The sequence below is a fragment of the Convolutriloba macropyga genome, chromosome 2 (assembly GCF_964194025.1).
Source record: "Convolutriloba macropyga chromosome 2, txConMacr16.3, whole genome shotgun sequence".
NCBI lineage: Eukaryota > Metazoa > Xenacoelomorpha > Acoela > Convolutidae > Convolutriloba > Convolutriloba macropyga.
Window position 1 is genome coordinate 15,868,610 of NC_134469.1, and position 12,849 is coordinate 15,881,458.

Below are 12,849 nucleotides of genomic sequence, written 5' to 3' on the forward strand. Positions count from 1 at the left end.
CCTTTACCATAATTGCTTCGAACTTCGTTCGAGTGGACCTCAGAGAGTCTTGTAAAAAGCTATGCAAAATAGGGAATTAAAAAATACTTAAAATGCAATCCTAACAATTAAACCTTTATAAAAGGATAAAAAGAATATTGTTTTTATTTTTTTGGTCCCTTACACTAAAGACATTTAATCGTAATTATAAATAAAAAACAAACCATTCCCACAAAGTATATTTGATCTCAGCAATACACCGGTTACATCAATATGAAAAAAACAACAATATAGATTGCACATAATGAGAACAAATAGTCACAAGTTTAAACAACTAAAAATCCTCGAAATAGGAAAAAACTCAGCATAATACGGGAAAATACTGCTACAGTCAATGAGCTCTTCATTGATAATAGTTAAAACATGACTCGCTTGGAAAATAAATCGCTCGGTCAATATTTAGTGAGCAAAAATATTGAGTTGAGCATAGTTACTCTCCGGTGTCTGGAATATTACCTAACTCGCATACATGAAAACAAACGTATTTCACCATGCCTCGGGAGCCACGACCATGACTCAGCGTGAAAATATCAAATTATGCCAGGCAATGAGAACAGAATTACGTTTATTGATGTTGCGAATTACACATTTATTTACAAAAAAAGCGAAAACTTTTTGTAGTTATGGTGCGTACAAATTATGAACCAGAAAAATCCATATTTTCATTATTATTACTAACTGTGCATCTCATTTGAGACGAAATACCCATTTTTTTTAAAAAAATTCTCCTTTAAGCTAATTTTCGAGTCTAATTACAATGCGTGATTTAGCGTTTCAAAAGTATGTCACCGTAGCTTCCAATTAAATTTATTTTCCATCTAGGCACCTCAAATTGAGAGACTGCATCAATGCATGATGAATTATTATATCTAGATAGATGCTTTTGTTATTCAAAAAATGTTCAAGAATACGTAGTCGCTTACAATCATCATTAAAATACACATGATAAAATTAGGTCCCTTAAAGTTGATTGGATGTGAGAAGATTGTACAACCTTGCATTTGTATCTGCAACCAAGTAAGACTACGTGACGCGGATAAGGCGTTAGCTAGATATGACGTTTAATTTACTGTTCAAACCACCGCGGCACAATCAAAGTCTAAACTGTTCTCTCTTCTCTCTATTGCTAGCCACTCGAGTCCACAAATCAATTAAGACCCATAGTGACTTAGGGGTCAGGTAGATTATCCAAAATAGAAGCATCACTGCAGGTCAAAACATTGCACGTAGACTATTTTGAATCTTTCTAACGAGTGAGACTATTTGGTTTAAATGTTTCAGACCTGTCAAGGATCTAATCAATTGCGTAAATCATTAATGTCTCCACTCTAAAGACTAAACGAGTTGTACAAATTTGTTATAATTTAGGGATGTAAATATTTCACCTGACATCAATTTTTGAAAAATTCGTTTTGCAGTTATACCGAAGCCAATGATTACCCCCGCCCTCCCACAATCATAGAAAAATAGAAAATAAACTGAATAAAAATGAGAGGAAAAATTCCTCGAAAAAAAATCATTGTTAAGCCCAAATATGTTCAAATTTCAGGGCATTGAAAAAACTGTTCATTTTTAATATTTTAAGCATTTACAAACATGACAAAATACGAAACATTACATGAGATACAAACAAACCCCTTAACCATACAAACAACAGAAAAACGGTGTTTAATTATAATCTACCTCCATTTGTTCTAAAATTTTAAGATTCGCTTTTGATGTTAAACAACACACCAAATACGAACATCTTAAGCTCTGTAAAAGCGCAAAAACCGTTTCAATAATGAAGGAAGTCGAGAATGACTTCCGATACTTTCCGATTTTTGATTTAAAAGTCACAGTTCGAGTTGGGAATGTCACAACCATTAAGCTATGATTGCGGGAACATAATGCTATATAAACCGACTGATTCGTAACAAATCTTGCCGCCAATTGAAATATTGATTAATACTTCTCTCTCTCTCACATCAATACACAACTTATCAGGTTACTGTGCCCAGCCAAACGCACAGCTGCACACAAAAATTTTTCTGCAAGGCGGCCAAACAAAAACAGACAAAACAGTAAAGGGACAAGACACTGCCAAAGATACCAGAAAGGGCCAAAGAGACGAAAAGCCAAATCGAGAGAGCAAAGGAGAGTCCAAAAAGAGAGCAAAAAACAAAGCCAAAAAGAGAGAGCAAAAAGAGAGAGAGAGCAAAGAGTCCGAAAAGAGTAGCTAGCAAGGATCAACAGGGTGAAGTTCCAGACCCTAGTTTCGAAGGAGTCTGTTTGAGTGCCGGCAAAGTGCCAAACCAAGATTGAAAACATTAATTGTTCTAAATTTGTAAAAAGTTACTTTCCTAAAAGGTAGCTTATTGGTTGTGACGCGCGTGCATTTCCGGATACCGTTCGGACATTTTTTTGAAAAAGCGCAACCTAATCGAACACCGTTCAATTTTTGAAAAAGCGCTGATTTGCTGAATATCGTTCAGATTTTGATTTTAAAACATTGTAATAAACCTGCAGAGCAGCGCAAAACTTAAACACTCTACAAATATGGTTGAACTTGATTGATAAATGATAATAACTTTGGAAAAATAATCATGCTAATAAGGGGCGATACATGTAGAGACTGCCCTTGAGTCTGTGAAGTTATTGCAACCTGGGTTCCGCTAAGGATAACACCCGACCTAGAGGATCCTTTTACAGTCGAACCTTGTAAGGACGTGGCCTGGCCGTTTCTCAGTGACCAGTAATGACACAGACAAGAGGGTAGTGTGTGCGTGTAGGACCTTTTGTTTGCCGACCTTTTAATCCTAATTCTCCAAAGAGTTGGTTTTTGTATGAAAGTAACGAGTGAAAAAGTTTTGAATTGATAAACTGATTAGAGAATAATTTTTGCTTTGCATTGATAGACTGGTTAGACAAGAGATGAGTGATAAGAACGAACGTGTCCGATTCAGCGGGAAAGAGGAAGACTTTTTGTACTTTTCGGAGCAATTTGAAGCTCGCATTTTTGTCCTTAAGTTGTACAAGGTACTTGATGGTAGTAGTACATTTGAAGATTATGTCCCATCTACACGCCCTAACGCTTCACGAGCCGAAAAAGACGCAGCTATAGATAAAGGGAGAGAAATTTTCAAAGAAAAGCAAATGCAAATATGGTATGAGCTTGTCTCGGCGCTAGACAAGCAGTCAGTTCTTTATCTTAGGCCATATAAAGGAGATGGGGCTCAAGCATGGGATGTGTTAACTAAGAGATTCCGTAGCTTTGAGAGACCTAGATTACAAAAATTAGTAAGCGAACTCACTAGCCTTGTTAAAAGAGACGACGAAAGTCTAATCGAGTATATAACAAGAGCAGAGGAACTACAATTTAACCTTAACCAAGTCAACGAGGGTTTGAGTGAAAAAATGTTTACATCAATTCTACTGAAAGGTCTGCCGAACGAATTTGATAATTTTGTCACACTTGTTAAGTACGGTAGTGAGGATAAATCACTTGATGAGTTGAAGCGAGATCTGATCAACTTTGACACTGAGCGAAGAATAGAGAGTGATAGGAAAAACGCAAGTGAAAGTGTCTTCCTAACAAAGCACAAGAGGTGCCATAACTGTAACAAGTTTGGACATATTGCAAAATTCTGTCGCTCAAATAATAAGCCTCATAACCCACAGCCTAATACCAGCAAAGTAATTCAATGCTACAATTGCAATAAGTTTGGACACAAAGCTACAGAGTGTAGGAATAAAAAGTTTGAGAGTCATGCCAGGCGAAGCGTTAGAAATGAGAAACAGAACTTAGCAAAAGATGAAGAATACTTCAGTTTCTTTTTATGCCCATTTGATGATGAGGGAGTAGGACTAGTGCTAGATTCGGGGGCAACAAGTCACATGATGAACAACAGGGAAATGTTTATCGATTTCGATGACAGTTTCTCGGGCAAAGTACTGAACGCAAACAAAACGGAGTCTGAAATTTGTGGCCGAGGTACAGTTGCATTTTTAGTTAAGGATAGTAATCAGGTTAATAGAAAAATTATCTTAGAGAACGCCTTGTTTATACCTGAAAACTCACACAGTCTAGTGTCAATTAGTAAACTTAGAGAAGCAGGAGCTGAAGTTTTGATAGGACCAGAACTAAGCATAATTGACAAAAGCGGTCTAGAGTACCCATTTAGGCAGGAGAAAAATTTGTTCATTTGGGACTTTAGAGAGATTGATAAAACTTGCAAAGAAAATTGCCTACTGTCCAGTAGCTTAAAAATGTGGCACAAAAGATTGGGTCATAACAATTTTACGGACCTTAGCAAACTAGTTGAACACGTTGAAGGAATGCGTATCAGCGACAGTTCGGTAGATGTATGTGAGATTTGTGAGTTGAATAAGGCTAAGAAACAACCAATAGCAAAAGATTGCACAACAAGAGCACAAGCAGTGTTGGACATTGTGCACACAGACATCTTAGGGCCTATTACCCCCGAGGCTGTAGATGGCCACAAGTACGCGATAGGATTTGTTGATAGCTTCAGTAGATATTGTAGGGTTTACTTTATGAAGTCAAGGGACGAGACTCTAGAAAAATTTCAACAATTTTGTGCAGATGTAGGCCAACCTTTAACTTTAGTATCAGACGGTGCAAAAGAGTACATATCTAGCGACTTTAAAAAGTTTGCCCGGCTAAAAGGAATCAGGCTTGAGAATTCTGCGGCGTACACGCCACAAGAGAATGGTAAAATTGAGAAACTTTGGGACGTCACTGTAGGAACTGCTAGATGTTTAGGAGATCAGGCTTCTTTAGAGAAAAAGTACTGGACTTATTCGCTCAACATGGCGTTCTATTTGAAAAATTTTTGCTATCATTCGGCAATAAAGAAAACCCCTCATAAAGCCATGTATGGTGAGAAACCAAATCTTAGTTTCATGAAAGTATTCGGTTGTGTAGCTTACCCTTTCATAGAGAAACAGTTCAGAAACAAAATAGACAGAAAAGCAAAAAAAGGAATTTTCTTAGGTCATGCACTCGATAGTAGATCTTTTTTGATAGGAATAGAAAACGATCGCGGTGAGCTTAAGGTTCAAAAAACAAGGAATGCAAGGTTCGACGAGAACAACTATTACTTCGGAGTGAATGAACAGGCAAATCTAGAACATGAGGTAAAAAAGGAGATGAGTGAAATAGTTTTTTTAAGTGAAATTGTTGATCAAAATTTGTTACCTAAAAACGCAAAAGAGGCGCTCAAGAATGAAAACTGGAGGAAGGCAATGCAGGACGAATATAACTCACTGAGTGAAAATAAAGTTTAGGATCTGGTTAAGAATAATGGAGCAAAAGTAGTGGGTAGTAGATGGCATTTTGGAGTTAAATATGGTCCGACGGGGGAGATAAGTAGATTCAAAGCAAGGTTCGTGGCCAAAGGTTACAGTCAAGTCTTGGGGAAGGATTTTCATGAGACGTACTCACCAACGACTAGGTTGTCAACAATTCGTTTAATTGTGAGCTTGTCTGTTCAAAAAGGGTCGAAAATAAGACAAATGGATATAAAAACGGCATACCTTAATGCACCTATAGCTGAAGAAATTTACATGAAACAACCAGAAGGTTTTGAGCAATTAGACAACAAAGGAAAACCTCTTATTTGTTTAATGAAGAAAAGTCTTTACGGTCTTAAGCAGTCAGGAAGGAATTGGTATCAGACATTTAGGAACTTTTTGGTAGCTAAAGGTTTTGAATCTTCGGTTCATGATAACTGTTTGTTCATAAAGAAAAGTGAAACACAAATTCAAGGCGCAGTTTGTTTGTGGGTAGATGATATAATAAGCTGTGAATTTCAGGAAAACTTCTCGGCTTGGTTTGAGAGTGAGCTGTCTAAGGATTTCAAAATAAGTGATTGTAGGGATCTTTGTTGGTTTCTTGGAATGAAAATTGTAAAAAAGGAAAATTCAATTGAAATCAACCAAGAACAGTATATTGAAAAGCTGTTAGAGAGATTTGGACTAGAAAATTGCAAATCAGTAGAGACACCACTTGCAGAAATAAAACTAACAAAAGAAGACTGCCCTCAGGAGGGGAGTGAAGAGCAAGAGCGCATGAAAAATTTTGATTTTAGAAATTTAGTGGGTTGCTTGAATTATTTAGCTTGCTCAAGTAGACCAGACATTGCTTTTGCAGCAAATTTCTTAAGTTCTTTTGTTGAGAATCCAGGGGAAAATCACTGGAAAGCCGGAAAAAGAGTTTTGAGATACCTCAAAGGTTCTAAGTCAAAGAGTTTAGTTTTTAGGAGGGGAGACAAGTTAACCTTAGAGTGTTACTCCGATGCCGATTGGGCGGGAAATTTAGACCATAGGAAAAGCACTTCAGGATATTGTTTCAAACTTAGTAGTAGCTCAGCCGTTGTCAGCTGGTCAACAAAGGTTCAAAGATGTGTTGCTACATCAACGGCAGAAGCCGAAATGAATTCCTTAGTAGAGGCAACAAAGGAGGCCATTCACTTGAGAGATCTGCTTCAGGACTTAAGCGTTGAGGTGCAAAAACCTATTGAGATTTTCGTTGACAACCAGGCATGCATAGCGCTCAGCAAGCAGTCCACTCACTATGGAAAAACAAAACACTTTGCACTTAAACTTCATTTCATAAGGGAGCTTGTAGAAAGGGGAGAGCTGGAATTGAAATACTTGCAAACTGACCTCATGATCGCAGATGTCCTCACCAAGGGGTTAGGTAAAACAAAACACGCTAGGTTTTGCGCGGCTCTCTTAGGTGACACCCAACCCGAAAGGAGGGGTGAAGGAAGTCGAGAATGACTTCCGATACTTTCCGATTTTTGATTTAAAAGTCACAGTTCGAGTTGGGAATGTCACAACCATTAAGCTATGATTGCGGGAACATAATGCTATATAAACCGACTGATTCGTAACAAATCTTGCCGCCAATTGAAATATTGATTAATACTTCTCTCTCTCACATCAATACACAACTTATCAAATAATAATACCTCAGATGCATTGACGCATACTTCTGAACTCTCAATCCCTTTTGGTTATACGTCACCAACATTAAAACAGTTCACACACACTCAATTGTAAAACTAGATACAGCAGTCAGTCTATTTTGTACGTGCCTCAATCCACACATACAAAAAGAGGAGAGGACAGTTTTCACTTCAATGCTAAATGTATGGAGAGAAATTTTCAAAGAAAAGCAAATGCAAATATGGTATGAGCTTGTCTCGGCGCTAGACAAGCAGTCAGTTCTTTATCTTAGGCCATATAAAGGAGATGGGGCTCAAGCATGGGATGTGTTAACTAAGAGATTCCGTAGCTTTGAGAGACCTAGATTACAAAAATTAGTAAGCGAACTCACTAGCCTTGTTAAAAGAGACGACGAAAGTCTAATCGAGTATATAACAAGAGCAGAGGAACTACAATTTAACCTTAACCAAGTCAACGAGGGTTTGAGTGAAAAAATGTTTACATCAATTCTACTGAAAGGTCTGCCGAACGAATTTGATAATTTTGTCACACTTGTTAAGTACGGTAGTGAGGATAAATCACTTGATGAGTTGAAGCGAGATCTGATCAACTTTGACACTGAGCGAAGAATAGAGAGTGATAGGAAAAACGCAAGTGAAAGTGTCTTCCTAACAAAGCACAAGAGGTGCCATAACTGTAACAAGTTTGGACATATTGCAAAATTCTGTCGCTCAAATAATAAGCCTCATAACCCACAGCCTAATACCAGCAAAGTAATTCAATGCTACAATTGCAATAAGTTTGGACACAAAGCTACAGAGTGTAGGAATAAAAAGTTTGAGAGTCATGCCAGGCGAAGCGTTAGAAATGAGAAACAGAACTTAGCAAAAGATGAAGAATACTTCAGTTTCTTTTTATGCCCATTTGATGATGAGGGAGTAGGACTAGTGCTAGATTCGGGGGCAACAAGTCACATGATGAACAACAGGGAAATGTTTATCGATTTCGATGACAGTTTCTCGGGCAAAGTACTGAACGCAAACAAAACGGAGTCTGAAATTTGTGGCCGAGGTACAGTTGCATTTTTAGTTAAGGATAGTAATCAGGTTAATAGAAAAATTATCTTAGAGAACGCCTTGTTTATACCTGAAAACTCACACAGTCTAGTGTCAATTAGTAAACTTAGAGAAGCAGGAGCTGAAGTTTTGATAGGACCAGAACTAAGCATAATTGACAAAAGCGGTCTAGAGTACCCATTTAGGCAGGAGAAAAATTTGTTCATTTGGGACTTTAGAGAGATTGATAAAACTTGCAAAGAAAATTGCCTACTGTCCAGTAGCTTAAAAATGTGGCACAAAAGATTGGGTCATAACAATTTTACGGACCTTAGCAAACTAGTTGAACACGTTGAAGGAATGCGTATCAGCGACAGTTCGGTAGATGTATGTGAGATTTGTGAGTTGAATAAGGCTAAGAAACAACCAATAGCAAAAGATTGCACAACAAGAGCACAAGCAGTGTTGGACATTGTGCACACAGACATCTTAGGGCCTATTACCCCCGAGGCTGTAGATGGCCACAAGTACGCGATAGGATTTGTTGATAGCTTCAGTAGATATTGTAGGGTTTACTTTATGAAGTCAAGGGACGAGACTCTAGAAAAATTTCAACAATTTTGTGCAGATGTAGGCCAACCTTTAACTTTAGTATCAGACGGTGCAAAAGAGTACATATCTAGCGACTTTAAAAAGTTTGCCCGGCTAAAAGGAATCAGGCTTGAGAATTCTGCGGCGTACACGCCACAAGAGAATGGTAAAATTGAGAAACTTTGGGACGTCACTGTAGGAACTGCTAGATGTTTAGGAGATCAGGCTTCTTTAGAGAAAAAGTACTGGACTTATTCGCTCAACATGGCGTTCTATTTGAAAAATTTTTGCTATCATTCGGCAATAAAGAAAACCCCTCATGAAGCCATGTATGGTGAGAAACCAAATCTTAGTTTCATGAAAGTATTCGGTTGTGTAGCTTACCCTTTCATAGAGAAACAGTTCAGAAACAAAATAGACAGAAAAGCAAAAAAAGGAATTTTCTTAGGTCATGCACTCGATAGTAGATCTTTTTTGATAGGAATAGAAAACGATCGCGGTGAGCTTAAGGTTCAAAAAACAAGGAATGCAAGGTTCGACGAGAACAACTATTACTTCGGAGTGAATGAACAGGCAAATCTAGAACATGAGGTAAAAAAGGAGATGAGTGAAATAGTTTTTTTAAGTGAAATTGTTGATCAAAATTTGTTACCTAAAAACGCAAAAGAGGCGCTCAAGAATGAAAACTGGAGGAAGGCAATGCAGGACGAATATAACTCACTGAGTGAAAATAAAGTTTGGGATCTGGTTGAGAATAATGGAGCAAAAGTAGTGGGTAGTAGATGGCATTTTGGAGTTAAATATGGTCCGACGGGGGAGATAAGTAGATTCAAAGCAAGGTTCGTGGCCAAAGGTTACAGTCAAGTCTTGGGGAAGGATTTTCATGAGACGTACTCACCAACGACTAGGTTGTCAACAATTCGTTTAATTGTGAGCTTGTCTGTTCAAAAAGGGTCGAAAATAAGACAAATGGATATAAAAACGGCATACCTTAATGCACCTATAGCTGAAGAAATTTACATGAAACAACCAGAAGGTTTTGAGCAATTAGACAACAAAGGAAAACCTCTTATTTGTTTAATGAAGAAAAGTCTTTACGGTCTTAAGCAGTCAGGAAGGAATTGGTATCAGACATTTAGGAACTTTTTGGTAGCTAAAGGTTTTGAATCTTCGGTTCATGATAACTGTTTGTTCATAAAGAAAAGTGAAACACAAATTCAAGGCGCAGTTTGTTTGTGGGTAGATGATATAATAAGCTGTGAATTTCAGGAAAACTTCTCGGCTTGGTTTGAGAGTGAGCTGTCTAAGGATTTCAAAATAAGTGATTGTAGGGATCTTTGTTGGTTTCTTGGAATGAAAATTGTAAAAAAGGAAAATTCAATTGAAATCAACCAAGAACAGTATATTGAAAAGCTGTTAGAGAGATTTGGACTAGAAAATTGCAAATCAGTAGAGACACCACTTGCAGAAATAAAACTAACAAAAGAAGACTGCCCTCAGGAGGGGAGTGAAGAGCAAGAGCGCATGAAAAATTTTGATTTTAGAAATTTAGTGGGTTGCTTGAATTATTTAGCTTGCTCAAGTAGACCAGACATTGCTTTTGCAGCAAATTTCTTAAGTTCTTTTGTTGAGAATCCAGGGGAAAATCACTGGAAAGCCGGAAAAAGAGTTTTGAGATACCTCAAAGGTTCTAAGTCAAAGAGTTTAGTTTTTAGGAGGGGAGACAAGTTAACCTTAGAGTGTTACTCCGATGCCGATTGGGCGGGAAATTTAGACCATAGGAAAAGCACTTCAGGATATTGTTTCAAACTTAGTAGTAGCTCAGCCGTTGTCAGCTGGTCAACAAAGGTTCAAAGATGTGTTGCTACATCAACGGCAGAAGCCGAAATGAATTCCTTAGTAGAGGCAACAAAGGAGGCCATTCACTTGAGAGATCTGCTTCAGGACTTAAGCGTTGAGGTGCAAAAACCTATTGAGATTTTCGTTGACAACCAGGCATGCATAGCGCTCAGCAAGCAGTCCACTCACTATGGAAAAACAAAACACTTTGCACTTAAACTTCATTTCATAAGGGAGCTTGTAGAAAGGGGAGAGCTGGAATTGAAATACTTGCAAACTGACCTCATGATCGCAGATGTCCTCACCAAGGGGTTAGGTAAAACAAAACACGCTAGGTTTTGCGCGGCTCTCTTAGGTGACACCCAACCCGAAAGGAGGGGTGAAGGAAGTCGAGAATGACTTCCGATACTTTCCGATTTTTGATTTAAAAGTCACAGTTCGAGTTGGGAATGTCACAACCATTAAGCTATGATTGCGGGAACATAATGCTATATAAACCGACTGATTCGTAACAAATCTTGCCGCCAATTGAAATATTGATTAATACTTCTCTCTCTCACATCAATACACAACTTATCAAATAATAATACCTCAGATGCATTGACGCATACTTCTGAACTCTCAATCCCTTTTGGTTATACGTCACCAACATTAAAACAGTTCACACACACTCAATTGTAAAACTAGATACAGCAGTCAGTCTATTTTGTACGTGCCTCAATCCACACATACAAAAAGAGGAGAGGACAGTTTTCACTTCAATGCTAAAAAAGAGGAGTATTTTCCTTGCCCCATTCCCAAATGCACAACATTCCCAGGCTTTGATTAATTTTCCGCTATTTATAGACGGATAACATCTATTCTTGTAAAGGCTTTGAGAAGACCTTTTTGCTTCAACTATGACGCAGTTCCTTTTCTCATACAACCGGAGAAAGATAAGCTCGCCTAATTGAAAAAAAGACAAAACAATAATTCTTTCATAAACATTGTAAATGTTATTTGTAAGTCAACGCAAGCAGGCTCATTGAACAGCAGGGGGGATTAATATACACACATGTAATTCATTTTCAAGAGCGAGAGAGATTAAAGTTTTTTTCACCAAAAAAATCTCCAGGTACTAATGGAAAGATAATTTTAGTGACGTCAACAAATTTGGAGAATGGCGCTCATACTTATCTCAGACAAACAACTAAAACGTCAGCTCAGCATTTAACTTTTCAGGCAACAGATTTTTTTCAGAGAACTTTTACTGTGTAGAACAGCATTAGAAAATAAATAAACCAATTCATTAATCGTTCATAAGCAGACAACGTGTCGTTTTTCTTTGCCTGCGGTAATTGGAAACCAGTAAAGCATCAATTACGTCACATTTTTTCTCAGCTAACAAACACCCTTGGTGTGAACAAATAGCGGTGTAGCTAGCGTAAAAAACAAGCCTCGATATCAATGACGTCAAATATATAACAGCAGAAGAAGCGTAAGCTAAATGCGCTTCCAACTATATATCACTCCTCATAGCTGTCAGCCATTGTTGATTTTTAATCATTGCTATATATACGAACTTGAAAAGCCACTAAAAGTTTACTTCATTAAATTAAATAGCGAACAGTTAATCAAATTTACCACCCGCCATTATTTCATTAGAAGCTATAGATGGCATTAATTGATAGAAGAGATCCATTAACTTAATGACTCAATTAGTTTGTATCAAAAGAAATGAATAAACAAAGGAGCAAAAATAGAATGATGATGCAAAAAAAGCACTTTCTTCTTTTTTCTCAATACGCAGCAGCCTCTCAAAAATGTATAAAATAACCGAAAAAAGTCGGGCTAAATCCTCTCAAACGACCTGCGAGCGGTTGGCTTCTTCGGTAGTAGACAGCTGGGGCTTAAGAATGCTAGCATTAGGAAGCGCATTAGGGAGGGGTGAGCGGGGTGGAGTTACCGGGGAGTGCGGGTTGAGGGGTGCGTGACTGAGGGGGGAGGGGGTCAAAGATTGAGAACCGCCAATCCCAACATGAATTTATGTCCCAAAAGAGTTTTGGTGAATCGCATACTTAGACTAGCAAGGCCATAGGAGAGCTGTTCAGCCACTTAATGCCTTCCGGGCTTTACCCGTTTGTCCCGTTTTTGAGGACAAAACGTTAAAACCAACAAACAAAAAATCGCATTAAAAACCTGCGAGACAAATATCATTGCTACAAACTTCGATGATTCAATTCTAACAAAAATTACGGGTCAAGGAGACCGAAACAAAACACACGTGCATAAAAAAGGCTGGAAAATATCAACACTGATTTATTCTAGAGAAGTTAAGCTACCTAATCACCGCAAACTAACACTCAAATCACAAAACGATGGTAAGACAAAT

The 12,849-nt window shown here is 37.8% G+C and overlaps 1 protein-coding gene across 1 annotated transcript; it reads left to right on the forward strand.

Annotated features, from left to right (window-relative positions):
* Nucleotides 1–2,952: 2,952 nt before the first annotated feature.
* On the forward strand, nucleotides 2,953–10,877 carry LOC142334834 (uncharacterized). The gene is made up of 3 exons (XM_075383161.1): nucleotides 2,953–4,523; nucleotides 7,400–8,575; nucleotides 10,355–10,877. The coding sequence occupies exons 1-3, from the start codon at nucleotides 2,953–2,955 to the stop codon at nucleotides 10,875–10,877; spliced, it is 3,270 nt and encodes a 1,089-aa protein (XP_075239276.1).
* Nucleotides 10,878–12,849: the final 1,972 nt, after the last annotated feature.

Excerpts from the sequence above, each read along its gene's own strand:
- LOC142334834 (XM_075383161.1), top strand. The coding sequence starts at position 2,953 with ATGAGTGATAAGAACGAACGTGTCCGATTCAGCGGGAAAGAGGAAGAC. Across the intron at positions 4,524-7,399 it reads GAGGCTGTAGATGGCCACAA|AGACGACGAAAGTCTAATCG; the intron begins GTACGCGATAGG and ends CCTTGTTAAAAG. Across the intron at positions 8,576-10,354 it reads GAGGCTGTAGATGGCCACAA|GAGGGGAGACAAGTTAACCT; the intron begins GTACGCGATAGG and ends TTTAGTTTTTAG.